At 38.7% G+C, this 15,306-nt stretch overlaps 1 protein-coding gene across 1 annotated transcript in view; it reads left to right on the top strand.

The window, feature by feature from the left end:
* DMD (dystrophin) overlaps positions 1–15,306 on the top strand; it is a 2,524,637-nt gene that overhangs the window by 1,209,288 nt on the left and 1,300,043 nt on the right. The window contains exon 42 of the mRNA XM_066577956.1: positions 14,749–14,943. Coding sequence (XP_066434053.1) covers positions 14,749–14,943 — 195 coding nt within the window. The remainder of the gene's footprint in view (positions 1–14,748; positions 14,944–15,306) is intronic.

Raw genomic sequence — 15,306 nt, 5'->3', positions numbered from 1 at the left:
GATATTTGGTCTTTTAAAATCGTTGGAACATTGATTTGCGTGTCTGGGTGCGTGCGGAGATATCTTCTTATTTGAAGGAATACATATAACTAAGAAAAGGGACTTTTATATCTTTCCTGTGTTGAAGAGAATGGTAGCAGCTGTCCGTTATAGTAAAGGTCTGCTACCAATTTAAACCCAGTGTTTGACCATATGTCAAGGGAGGTTTTAGGGATAACAAAGTTAATGCTGACAGGAGAATTGGAGTGATTTAGCTATCTTGGGAAAGGAGATCTTTTTTGAAACATGTTCTGCATCCTAATATGGTCGCCTGTAGTGGGAGAGTGTATTAGGAGAACAAGTGAGTGGGGAGGCTAGAGAGGGCCTGGAAATATGATTTCCAGTCTGCGATTTGTGAAAAGTGAGATTCTATTGAAGGCCACGTTTTGTTGGGATGAGTAGTGCATAGGTGTTTGATTTGATCCAAAAATGTGTTGTGGCAGTTTTGGAGGTTGGGAAGGCTTGGGCCACCATGCTTTGTATTTTTACTCATAAGACAGAAGACTACTCAGGGTTTTGCTTATTGCCAGATAAACAAGTTCATTTGTTTGTGGACGCCAGCAAAGGTTGTGATCGGAATGGGTATAGCGAGAGTCCTTAGATAGTAGAGGATTTTAGGGAGTATAAACATTTTATATAGTATAATGCTGCCCATCTATCCCAACTTCAAGGAAGCTAGTCTGTCCAGTTCTTTTTTGTATTGTTTTAATCATTTTTTTCAATTATTTTCAATCCCAACTCTGTGGATGATATTGTTACCTGTATTAGGCTAGGATGGATCTATACCATAAAGAGGGTTGGTCAAGTTAAATTGGGACTTGCTCATAAGCGCACCACAAGTGAGTAATGAAAAAGCTAGTTATAAGTTCCTTAATTTTTTAAAAATCATACATGAATGTTTGCATCAGCTCACTTTCTATCATATGATGTGCACATATAGAACAGAAAGAGTTTACATTTCCACTTACAGTATCCAAAGATTTTCTTGTTCTTTAATGACATGCTCATTATAAAAAAAATTAATAGAAGCATATCCAAATTTCTGCAGTTAATACAAAATGCAATAAAGTATATTTTCTAGAATATACAAATAAGAATGTTACAGGGATAATTTAACTCAAAGATTAAAGGGGTTTTCCAAGGAGAATACTATTGATGACCTATCCTTGCGATAGGTCATCAATAGTTGATCGGCCGAAGTCAATCACTCACGACCCAGACCTATTGGATGAGGAGGCGCATGCTGTCAGTGCCGCAAATACACAGAGTTGGAGCAGAAGCCATGGAAATCTCTGTTCTGATCTCTGTGTAGTGGCTGGCGCTTGTAACTGTAAGTACAGCTCTCATTGAAATCAATGGGAACCGTGCCTGCAGTTACAAGCGCCGGCCACTACACAGAGGTCGGAGTGGAGACTTCTGCTGCTTCCACACTGACCTCTGTGTAGTGGCCGGCACTTGTAACTGTAAGTACAGCTCTCATTGAAATCAATGGGAACCGTGCTTGCAGTTACAAGCGCCGGCCACTACACAGAGCTCAGAGTGGAGACTGCTGTTGCTTCCATGCTGACCTCTGTGTATTTGCGGCACCTACAGTATGTGCCCGCTCAGCTGATAGGACAGGGTGAGAGATGAGTGAGCAGCAAAATGCTCGGGTGCTCGTTACTCAAGTCGAGCTTTTTGTAATGTTCGAGAGCTCGTTTCGAGTAACGAACCCCATTGAAGTCAATTGGAGCCTCGAACGGCTGCTGCCGGTGGTTCCATTGAAAACAATAGTCTGCCAGCACCCCTGAATTTTTTTTCATGGAAAGGGTTTAACTTTATTCATTTGGCGACAGCTACCTGTGATTGGACAGTGGAGAGAAGACGCGGCTGAGCCCCAGCAGCTGAAGAGTGAGTATGTTTTTTTTTGTTTTTTACACTACTTCTACTGTTTTTTCAGGGAAGGGCTTATATTTAAAGCCCTTCCATGAAATCCAATGACAGGGAGCCGGCAGCAGGATCCTCTACCGTAGCTGTCATGTGTGACAGATGCGGTAGGGAATTGAAGAATTCCTCTGCTGCATCTGTCACAGATGTGGCAGGTGCAGCAGCAGGGAATTCTTTTTACTAGCGGGGATGAAGGGAACATCTGCCACATGCGGCAGATGTGTTCTGCTTCCCTGTGGGGCACACGGCAGTGGTGGAGAGGTAAGTTTTTATTTTATTTTATTTTTTATGCTAAAATTATTTTTTCTTAGGGAAGGGCTTATCTATAAAGTGCTTCCATGAAAAAGAATGCAGGGGTGCCGGCAGACCATTGCCTCCGATGGAGCCGCCGGCATGTGGGGAGGAGAGTGGGGAATTTTCTCGAGCACCCGAGCACTGCGTGGTACTCGCTCGAGTAGCGAATATTTTCGAGTATGCTAATGCTTGAACAAGCATCAAGTTCAGACGAGCATGCTCGCTCATCTCTAGTCAGGGTCCTTAGCAGTGGACCCCCGCCGACCAACTCCCTGGAAAACCCCTTTAACATATGATGTAAATTAATATCTATGGATTACATGAAAGGAGGCACTTATCATTTATTGTTTTTTCAGTAGTTTGCACATCTGCTTCTCATACAGTCCATCATATCTAGCAGGTTCATCCTGAACTCTATAGCAGCATTAGTACTTACTGGCATTCTAATAGTAGAACTGACAATCTGAGCTAAAATGGCATTCCCACTTTAGACATTTATAGCACATCTAGTGGATATTCATTCTCCGTATGGATGAAGTGGATGGGCTCACAGATCCCTGTCCTGGAAAAGCTGCAACAATCAGATATTTATAACATATCCTGTTATTATGTCTAAGGTGGAAATATTGCTTTAAATATTGGAAATTTTCCAAAAGAAATAAACATAAAGCTAGGATAAAAGTAAAAGAAAAATTGAATGCAAGGAAATGCCTGTAAATATTGACTGCTACGCTTCTTTTTTGTCTTCTTGCAATCATTTTATACATATGTGCATAAATCAAAACATATTATTCATATCACATTATTATGCATATATAACAAAATTATATCCCATCATGTGCAAATATTTAAAGAGGCATAACTGATATTAATATTGTGATAGGAGAAATAACATTCTGAAATCATTAAATAAACATGTATTACTTCCATGATGTAAATTAGGTTAGAGACAATGTACAGTAAATGTAGACGTCTTGGTCTGTTCCATTACACACTACATACAACATTACCTTTCATTTCTGTCCTTCTTTACTTATTTATTTGTTTGCATTTTTTTTACTTTCTAAATTATGTGATAAGAAGTGTCAGCAACAAGACAACGATGGACAAGGAACCGCACTGTTGGTCCATGGTATTATGTCTCTTTCTAGTTTTACTGCATACAAATATGTCTTTCCTTAACTTGTCTCTAAACCTGACATATCCTGAGATGTATGGCACAGGTTGTTAAAAGCCATAAATGTCCAACAGATACCTCTGATGGATGCCATTTGTCGGCCATCCCTCACCATAGGCTGCCTTGCTAGAAAAATATATACATCTAACATATCCTTTTTTACTGGATGGTGCGAGGGTGTATTGAATTGGTATCATGGCAAATTGTATAAATTAACATCATTCAAAGAAAGTTAAGGGGGGACACATGTGTATGAAAACTTTTTAGCAGGGATTTACACTAAACACAGCAAAGTTTAGTTATAGCACAATGAATTCCTGATGAAGGCACTTGTGTCACTTTTATATATTATTACTTGTGTTTCAGTGGAATAATGTATTTCAAAATATTTTATTCTTGGTTTGTGATTATAATTGCTTTATGTGTCATTTATATGGGGGCTGCTATGTTTAACACCATCTGTGCTTTATGCACAACACAAATACACAGATGCTGTAAGGCACATTAGGAACACAGGAGAGTATGGATGCCAGGTGACTCTATCAACTATGCTGGAGAAGCAGTATCTGTGAAATGCGCATGCTCCATGGTATGCACAGTCTGACATATCATTCAAAATATAGAGGACGGTAGGGGCTGGTAGTTACCATAAGACCTCGTTCAGACGAGCGCTGTTTTCGCACAGTAGAGGCGCGTGAAAAAATTGCGTGTAAAAAGAACCAATGATTTCCTACAGAAGCATTCACATGAAGGAATTTTAGATGCACAAATAGCTCGCACCAATCAAAGATAGGGCATGAATTGCAAACTCGCATCTAAGCTCCGTGCTGCTAAAAAAGATAGGACCTGACCCATTTTTGGTACATGCTTTCTGCAGACTCCTATGGGAGCTGGAAAACACGCACAGCAGACCTCGGATAGTGTGAATGGGCTAATTCAAATAGTTGGACGAGCCCTTACTATGTAGCCTCAAAATCACTGCTGTGATATCAGCTTCTTTCCTGTGCCTCTTCAAGTGGAAAAACAATAAATTGTAATTCCAGCATTGTAGACATTATTATCAATAGGACTCAATTAGACCTGATAATTTGAATTAAGATACAGTCTGCCAATTAAAGTGTACCTGAGGTACGCATCGGTGCCCATGTCACTGCAGGAAGGAGACGGCCGTACCTCAAGACAGATGTCTCTCTGCAGCGCCGGGAGAAAGAACATGTGACCAGCTTCATTGCCAGTCATGTGTTCTTTCATCAGCGCTGCAGAGAGACGTCCGTCTTCAGGTACGGCCGTCTTCTAACTGTCAGTCACACGGGCACATCGGCGTCAGTGTACAGGTGCCGATGCGCCCGTGTGACTGAGCCCTAAACTTTATTTTTTTCCATAAATCCAAAGTGCTAGTAAAAATAACAATCTTTGTATAATAATTTATCAGATTACAGAAAAAAATATTTCTTTACATTCGAGCTACCTTTTCCCTTCCTCTTCCTCTTGTACTAATCACTCACCATGAATTCACAGATAAAATCTGTACACAGAAGTCCAGATACCAATAGATTAGGTTGCAACTGCTGCTCATGAATCTCTATAGAGAGGAGAAGAGGGAGCTGTCCTGTAAGAAAGGTAAAGAGTCACAAAATGGAGACTGTATCTGCTCGGTTCTGTTGTATATTGTTCTCCATCCTGTTGCTTCTGATGGAATGCTACAGAAAAATAAAGAAAAAAATTGTCCACTTCTCTGTGCTGCTGTGCATGGGAGAGAATTAGAGATTGGGCCTGCAGAGGAGAAAACTGCTAAGAAAATACAGGATACAAGTCACATAACAGTCAGAAATATTGTTATTTCTTATTTACACACAACAGCTGAAAAGTTATAAGACTATATATATATATATATATATATTTATATATATATATATATATATATAGTGTATCTATGAAAGAAATAAATTACATATATCTTATGTGATTTCAAAATGATGTTCATCTCATACTGTATTAGGCCTTAGTCAGACAGGTTTTTTTTCGCGCGATTTGCGGATCGCATGACGGATGCGCATCCACAAATCGCGTGACCGGTGCCCGAAAATCTGCGCCTGGCCGCGTTTCATTAGAAACGGTCCGGAGCTGTCCAGCGCATTGCATTCAATGGAGCCGGCAATACAGTCGGCTCCATTGAAAGCAATGCGCTGCGGGTGAGTGTGGGATGAATTGTCGGGAAGGGCTTAAATATATAAGCCCTTCCCTGCAATTCATCCAGAAAAGTGTTAAAATAAAAAATATATATATACTCACCTGCTCCCGGCAGCCGGAGTTCCGCGCGGCCGTCCTGCAGTGGGTGTGAAGGGGGTGTGAGTCAGACCTGCCCCCTGATTGGCTCACCGCGGAGCCAATCAGAGGCATGTCTGACTCACACCCATGCATAAATTCATGAATGGGTGTGAGTCAGACCTGCCTCTGATTGGCTCAGCGCTGAGCCAATCAGGGGGCAAGTCTGACTCACACCCCCTTCACACCCACTGCAGGCCGGCCACGCAGAACTCCGGCTGCCGGGAGCAGGTGAGTATATATATATTTTTTATTTTAACACTTTTCTGGATGAATTGCAGGGAAGGGCTTATATATTTAAGCCCTTCCCGACAATTCATCCCGCGCACGCCCGCAGCCCATTGCTTTCAATGGAGCCGGCTGTATTGCTGGCTCCATTGAATTCAACGGGGAAACATCGTTCTTCTCTGCCACAGCTGTTACAGCTGTGGCAGGGAAGAATGATTTGTCTTCTATATGTTCTCAATGGGGTCGGCGCTGCTGCCGCCGGCCCCATTAAGCGCATATAGAGAAGAGAACAGGAATCGCAGATCGCAGATAGGTGCAATGTGCGATTTCTGTTCTATAATTTATCGGACGAGCGCATAAAAAGCGCTCATGTGTCCGATACCATTGCAAAGCAATGGTTTTAAAAAATCGCCGGACGCATGCGCATGCGCAAATCGCGCAAAAAAACGCCCGTCTGACTAAGGCCTTAGTGAAAAGTATGCATTACACATATCATATACTCGTGGTTTGGAAGTTTTGCATAAAATATTAAAGAACTGCATTAACAGAAATGTTAATAATACATTTTTTTATAGGCTCACTCCAGCAGCTAGTAGCAGCAATTCAGTTATAAGTGTTATCACAATAATAGAAGAGCAAACTTTTCCCATATCGGGGGTATGTGCCAAAAGTGAATAAGTGCAGTTTTAGATACAATTGAGTTAATGGCACCACTGGTCTATCATTGAGGTCCTTTATGTATGCAGATGTAGATATGAGCGAGAAATGTTTCATAATGACCACCAACAGCAGGATGAGAGGTTATATCTCAGAAGATGTGTATAATGTAACATAGGTAACTGGCTTGCTTTCCTTTTTCAGATGCTGCCAAAACTGGATATCTGCACTGTTTTGAAAATTTCATGGAATTTTTGAGATAATGTTTTGTGGACATCTAGTTGTAAGCAAGTAATGAACTAAGTAATTACCACAGCAGAATAAATTTCTAACATCATCCTGAGTTTACAGGCGCATGTAGAGTTTTAAGCTAAATTTTGTTGAAACTGCAGAAAATGCACATATCCACTACTGGCACCATGCCCTCGATATGCCCAATAAGTGCATAGGTGTGGGGGTCCACCAGCATGACAGGAATCCCTTAGTCAAATCAGAAAGCCTTTGACAAGGAGAAGCTCCAACTTTTGCAGACTTTGTCTGGCAAGGTATTACTTAATTGACTATTACCCTGCAATAGTTGCTTCATAGAACCAATCCAAATCCACCAACCACTTCTGCAGCAGCTGTGTAGGAATCCCTTATATCCATGGGTTTGTTATGTCAATGTATAAGACAAAGCGAATAGTTATAATAAAAGATTTATTTGTATACGATAATTTGGAGCTCGTTGTCATATGCTTCTCTCGGGGCTCCTGCACACTGGCGAGAGCGATATCCATATACAAATACTACGGGACATTTTTAGGGAAATAATTAAGTCTAGGTTCATTTCAAATGAATTTACTCTTTACAGAATTTAGAATTTACAAGAAATAGATGTTCTTAAAATGAAAATTGCAAGTTCCTTTAAGACGGCCGCACTGCGTGCGGACGACTCTCTGCATGACTAGTTCCATTGCCGGCCATATGTTCTTTCACCGACCAGTGCGAAGAGTCGTCTGCACCTGCAGTGCAGAGGTCAGAATTGTACAGAAACACGGTCAGATCGGCACCCGCATGACTGAGCCCTAAAAAGCAATACATTTCAAAAGTTAGGTAGACTTGAATGTGGTAAAATGAGATTGAAGTATCACAAATTTTGGGGGGACCCCCCAACATAGTAAGTGCTGTTTGAAATTATATATGTACACATATATGCAACACTTTGCATATATATATATATATATATATATTTTATTTTTTTAATTTTTTTATTTATTTATTTATTTATTTATTTTCGTATGAGCTGTCTCCAAACTTCCAATTGAGTCTTTTCTTTCCTTTTTTTTTTTGCACAATTTCTTTTGGACTATAGAAGGAAAGCAGTGTGCCCACTTTAGATTAAATTCATAGTTATAATACAATCATTTTTTATCTACTCTCATTAGATAGGTGTAAGCATAAAAATAAGAATACATTTAATTTAATGTAACATAGAGGTTAAAAAAAGCAATAATTTTGAAAGCACACCAATTAACCAATGCAGTAAAGTGCAAGATATCATACATGTGCAATGTCCCCTTTTGTAAATAGCCACTGCAAAATTCAGCAAGTAATCTCAAATATATGTAAAGCAGAGAGGCCAAATCATATTTTGTTTGTACCCTAGAACAAACAGTATGCAGTTATTTGTTGTATTAGGTTGTAATTATTTCTCTCTGCCCAGGAGCAAATGGGAATTAGAATCCAAAACACAATATATTATTAAAGAAACTATTGCTTTGAGACCTTACCAATGATATAGCATTAGCAACACATTGTTGCAGAATAATTTTACATGCAAGGCAGAAAATTCATTCCAATCACCTCTCAGTCAGCTATGTGATAAATCTACTTTTGGAATCGGTATACTTTTTGTTGCGCCCTGCAGTACCGCAACTGTTGGGCAATAAAAGTGCTTGTTTTAAGAAAGGTATGTTAAATCTGTGTCTTCTTCACCAGATTGGCAGTAAACAAAAGGCCAAAGCATAGGCCCAATACAAAGAATAAGCATAAATAAAAGAAAACTATCCCAAGGCAGGTTCACAAGGAGAAGCCATATCTCTTAGTTTGGAACATTTAATATTTACATATGACAATGTATCAACTATAAACTGTATTACTCCTGCCATGTTTTATGTATCAATGTTTAATACTTGGTTCATACACACATTTACGCGCTAGGCCTAAATATTTTATTAGCCATTGCAAATTTAGTTTTCAGCAGAGATAGGGGCATACTTAGTAAAGTGAACATAAAAGTTAAAATGCATTACACAATAATCAATAGACATCTGCTATGTTTCTCTCCAAGATTCACAAATATCTTCTGGGCACAAAAGTGTAGAAGGCGGTAAACAAATATTTTCATTATAAGGTAATAAGACATGCTTTAGGGTAATAATATTTCATTTTATAAAGTGATCATTTCAACCTATTTTTGCATTCTGAATTGTTGAGTGCCATTTAGTGAAATGCGAAGAACTGTTAAAAGGTGTAAAAGATGCATTCTGCATTAATCTCATGTCTAGTAACTTTCAGCAATGGATATTGCTCAGGCAACTATTGCTTATTAGGATACTTCACTTACATTTCCCAGTTCTAGCAGGCTGCAATTCTTTTCTTTATCTGGTACCCTTTTGACCTTACATTAACATCATTGATACAATAGCAAACAGTGTAGCTAGGGGTGCATTTATCAAAGATGTGAGATGAGTGCTTTGTCTATGATGATGTCCTTTGCTGGCTGCAGTAGTAAATTTAGATGGTTATGCTGTCTACTTCAGTACTTAATTGTGTTTTTAGACTTTGATTCCCATTATAAGTTCCAAAACTACTATGCATACTGTTTAAACCTATAATATTTAAACATTCATTACATGCACTTGTATCCATTCAAAATTTATTTCTGTATTGTTAAGGGAAGATGTTTCCAGCTATATCTAATATAAACACATGCTCACCGGTAAAATCATCAAATGTGAGTTTAATACATTCAGGGACTGTCAGGCGGGTTGAAAGTTACAATGTTAAGTCTATGGGCAGTGCTGCTAAGCTTCAGGCATGTGCTGGAATGAGTGAAGCATTGCTAAGCAACACAGCATACACTGCTAAGCTGCACCATCCACTGCCCAACCAAGAGCCATAGAGAGACAGTCATAGAGAAACAGACAGAGAGAGAGAGCAATAGAGAGACAGAGATAGAGAGCGATTGAGACAGAGAGAGCGATAGAGAGCGAGACAGTGAGAGAAAGCAATAGAGATACTGTGATAGAGAGAGACAACGATAGAGAGACAGACAGAGTGAGAGAGTGATATAGACAGAGAAAGTGATAGAGAGACAGTGAGAGAAAGAGCAATAGAAACACAAAGAGAAAGTGATAGAGAGACAGAGAGAGAGTGAAACACAGAAAGAGAGAAATAGATAGTAGGATAGACAGGGAGAGCAATAGAGAGACAGACAGAGTGATAGCGAGACAGACAGAGAGAGCGATAGAGAGACAGACAGATAGAGAGAGCAATAGAGAAACAGAGAGAGAACGATAGAGAAACAGACAGAGGAAGAGTGATAGAGAAACAGAGAGAGCAATAGAGAGACAGACAGAAAGAGAGAATGATAGAGAGACAGAGATACCGATAGAGGGACAGAAAGAAACAGACAGAGAGAGTGTGTATAGAGACAGAGAGAGCGATAGACAGACAGAGAGAGCAATAGAGAAACAAATAGAGAGAGATATCAATAGAGAGACAGAGAAAGAGTGATAGACAGACAGAGATAAAGTGATAGAGAGAGAGCACTAGACAGACAGAACGAGAGCAATAGCAAGACAGAGAGAGACCCAGAGAAAGCAATAGAGAGACAGAGAGAAAGCAATAGAGACAGAAAGAGAACAAGAGAGACAGAGTGATACCGGGACAGAAAGAGAGAGAGAGAGATAGACAGAGAATGAAAGAGACAGATAGAGAGAGAGGCAGACAGAGAGAACGAGACAGTGTGAGAGACAGAGAGAGACAAACAGACAGAGAGACAGACAGCGAGAGACCTGTAGGCTTTTTTATATTAGATATCTGCTCCAAATACAAACTGACACTTCAAATAATCACCTAACCAAGCAGGTTTAGAAGTTCACAACAACCACTTCTGAAACATTTTATGTTCCCATAGCACACATCGGGTCAATCTAGTGTTTTAAATATCGATAAACTAACACAATAGTAATATGTTTATTTCAATGGAAACGCAAAACCTCTCAAGAGCAATAAATTATCGTGACAGTCTCACAGGCAAACTCTTTTGTCAATCCACACAGATTATTGCGCCATTGGCATACTAGTTGATGACTGCTGCTGCAAATGGTTGTATAATAAGAGAATTCCTTGAAAGGCAATGTATCGGCAGCCTAGTTTTAGATATTGCTTTAATATTCCATATCACTATCTATAATTAATAAAATAATCCTAATATCTTGCTGACCATTAAGCCTACTAGTGGGCTGAGATGCAAAACCACTGCCATGGCTACCAGCCACCCTTAGCATAGTGCTGCTTCGGTAGCTCTCATTAAAGTGAATGAGAGCTATGGAAACAGCATAGCACAGTACACTACTCTGTTTCCGTAACTCCCCAAGTTATTGAAACAATGTAGCATGATGCGCTACACTGTTTCCATAGCTGCCATTCACTTCAAGGAGAGCTATGGAAACAGTGCTGCAATAACCACTTGGCTCTTTTTGACAGTTGGTCAAACAGAACTTCTGGGTTTTCCCATTTTGATCATGAAAAGCCAACATGGGAATAGCCTTTAATTTAATCAAAAATGTCATATTCTGCTGACAGATCCCTTTACCCAATATTCTATGAATACATTAGTTTAAAGTCTTGTGTGCTGCAGAGTGTTAAGGTAGCAGAAGTGCAGTCCTAAGCTCTCGTTCACAACTTGAAGGTTTCGAGTTTAATCCCTACATGGTTCAGATAATGAGTACCCAGCTTGCTGAGGGCGTAATAAATAAGTCGGCGCTATACAAATAATAAGATTTATTTTATTTTTTATTTTACATGAATGCATTTTCAACCAGCAGGCATGGTATGTCATTGATGCCATGGCACATTTCAAAATAAGACGTTTGTTCTTCATTTTTTAGCAACGATGTAGTGCCCATTTTGTGCACAGATACAGCCTTAAATTTACTTATTCCATGTATTCTATCTCAGACTTGTTATTACTCATGCATACAAAGTACAGAAAGAAAAGCTGGGTAAAGTAAAGCTGGACTAGGGAAACAATCGTATAGCCATTGACATTCTGTGTAGTGGGAAAGATTTAAACACATGTTTTAAAAGGCAAGCAGTTTGATTGAGGGCATTTTGATTTACCTTTTCTTACTGGCTACTATAGTACAAACCTGTATGTAAAGAACTTAGGAGCATAGAAATGTATACCTCTAACCTGAGCTTGTATGCCCCCAAAGATGCAAAGTGAGGGATAGGATTTCCTAGAAAGGACAGAGATGTCCTACTCAACTGAAGCTCCAGACTCCATTTTATGGCTGGAAAGTATATCTAGTGCTGTGAAGGGATTATGAAATGCCACTCAAAGGTCCAGAGGAATAAGTGTTGGAGAAGCTTCATGTGGTCACTTACTTTATATAGTGGCAATGATCCTGCTATATAAAATAATCTTGCCATTAACTTTCTTCTCTGAAACCTAGAGCAGCGTACTAATTTCTATGACATCTCTATGCATAGCAGGGCAAATGAAGAGGGCTTTTCCTTAAATTGGACAACCTCTTTAATGAGTGTCACCAGAAAGCAAATATAATATTAATTAAAATAAAGGAAATGAATACAAAGTATTGAACTGAATTAAAAGGAAAAGCTGACAGAATTCTATGCTCTACTAGACTACTAATGGTTCTTTGAAACATCCGAAACAGTTTTTTGGTGGTGGTGTTATTGTAAAGGCAATTAACTCGACTTTTTAAAAGAGGCCATCTCAAAGAATCCCTAGTAATACTTAGAGGTCAGAAATGTTCACAATTAACTATAAAGTACTCGTTAGGTAGCAGGAAAACAGTCTATCATGTATGCCTCTCCTGAATACTGTTTCCTTTAAGCTATGTCCTTTGCAAATTTTAGAGATAAGCTCTGTCACACTAGCATTTTTTACAGCATATTATGCATGCAGGTTATGCATACGCCTTTTCATGAATTCAATGCACCATGTGTACAGGGAAATTGCATTTGGCAGGAAACGCTGGGCTTTGCAAATTTTCCCCTTTGTTCTCTAGAAATAGAGGTGTCTAAGAGCAGCCTTTTCTCCTAGCTACCATATTTTCCAGAAAGTAAGACCTACCCCTAAAACAAGCCCTACCCTGGTTTTTGGTGGAAGGGAGGCAGGATGGCGCCTGCTAGGTAAGTATAAGACATCCCTCAAAAATAAGACCCTGTGCCTCTTTAAGGGCAAAAATTAATATAAAACAGGATCTTATTTTCAGGGAAACACAGTAGATACAAAATACACAGTAGCTCAGCTTTGATAAGGCCTTGTACAGATTTCCTAATACAGAGCAAATTTGTCTGTGTGGTAAGTTACTTTTAAAACTAAGGCTAAGAAAACGAGTTACTATTCAGAAATATTGAATAGATCTGTTTTTCAGTTATAAGTATAAAGCTTAATTTGGGAAGTTAGAAGATATATCATAAATAGCGATGGAATTACAATGAGTACTTGATTCTGTGACACAACTGCATCCTAGGCTGAACTAAGCACTGAAATAGTTTAGCTTGTTGATTTGTACATCCTTTCAAATGTAATTATGCATCGTCATATTTAGATATACTGTTTAGGTATCTATTGTTTAATTCATAGAGGGAATATGTTGATAAAAACTATGAAAAATCCCAGTTGAGCTTTTAACTTTGTAGCAAATTACTGTGAAACGTAATTTGTATTACTTCATTGGAGTTTGCATTACTTAGATTATTGAATAGAGATATAAGAACATATTTATAACACAGTTACACCAACAACAGGTTGCAGACATGTTTTTTATTTAATTCATAGATTATATACTTGATACTCAGTTACTTAAGTAAAAGTCTTAACCCTTTCCAATCCAATTTTGGATTTAGGGTTACCTAAAAGACTCTCTTTTTGCTGTTATACAACGGTGACATCTGCTAGCTAAAGAGGCTCCGACAGCAGAGTGGCTGGCAATAGACGGTAAGAATACCCTATTGGACGTCTTCTGACGTTGGAGCTGTACAAGCTATAATCAGAATGTAGGTAGACGTCAGACAGTGGATTGGAAAGGGTTAAAATAGGTTCTGTTACCATCTACTGTATCTACTAAATAGTCTTCTGTAACTCTTACTGCGGGGAAAGTCAAAATGAATCATGTACATAGCCATATTGTGGCTTCTGTGAATGAGCTGTATACTTGTTGCCAAGGGTGGAAACAGATTATTGTTTATTATCTAATGAAATCCTTTGGGAAAGGCTTTCCTGTTCTAGTATGGTAGTGTTCAGTCCTGACCTGGACAAGTCCTGCATATAGCCTCAATATGACCCAGAGCTATAGGGCGCAATATTATATGCAGATAGAGATGGCCACAATATGATCCTTCTGCATGTATGGAGCCAAGTTAATTATTTAGCATATTTGCACAACTAGAAATATCAGTAGTAGTGATTTTTTTATTATGCAGTTAGTATATATATATTTTTTTATTTCCAATTATTAAAATTTTGAACAATAACACGTTTTATTGATAAAATTATACTATATATAAAAGAACAAATCGAATTCAAATTAAATTGTAGTAGTGTAGCAAATACAATTGAACTCCTTTGCTTGTTTAATTATAAGGTTATACAAAAACCTTTGGATTCTTGGTGGTTACTTGAGTACTATTACATGCCTTTAAAATATATTTTTTCCTATAGAGAATATATGCTAATTGTATTTAAAAAGCATACATTTTTTATTCAACAAATGTACATATTTCCATAAATATGCATGTTTTGCCATCAGTATTTTTTGTGCACTTACTAAAAAAGTAAATCTGTTCTATATCTACCCCAGCAAACTGTTCATGAAGAAAGCACCCGTTCAATGATTGAAGGAATGAAAGTGGATGCCGCTAATGTGCCTTCTACATACCTGGCAGAGATTGCTCGTCTCCTGCAGTCTGTTGCTGAGGTAGATCTGCTACTCAACTCTTCTTGTCTGAATAAAAAAGACTGTGAAGAACTTTCTAAACAAGAAGAGTGTCTCAAGGTAAAACAATCAACCTATTACATAAGTAACCAAAATGATTTTAAGTGGAAGTTTCTCATAAAGGAAGTTGTGCATCATGTGATAATGATGTCTTTATTTCCCGTTTAGGCTCTTTTTCACACTGTGTTAATGACTTCTATTAAATGTACACACCAGGAAAATCTCCAGACATATATTTTTAATGGAGGCTGTGACTGATGCCTAGCAGTGGCATCTGTTGCCTATAGGATATAATCCTGTAAAAGTAGTATCCATTAGGCCTTAGTCACACGGGCGTTTTTTCACGCGATTTGCGGATCGCATGACGGATGCGCATCCGCAAATCGCGTGACCGGTGCGCGCAAGTCGCCCGCAAATCGCCCG

The sequence above is a fragment of the Eleutherodactylus coqui genome, chromosome 1 (genome assembly GCF_035609145.1).
Source record: "Eleutherodactylus coqui strain aEleCoq1 chromosome 1, aEleCoq1.hap1, whole genome shotgun sequence".
NCBI classification, from domain to species: domain Eukaryota; kingdom Metazoa; phylum Chordata; class Amphibia; order Anura; family Eleutherodactylidae; genus Eleutherodactylus; species Eleutherodactylus coqui.
The sequence above is the reverse complement of the archived record's forward strand: the minus strand, read 5'-3'. Positions and strand labels throughout refer to the sequence as shown.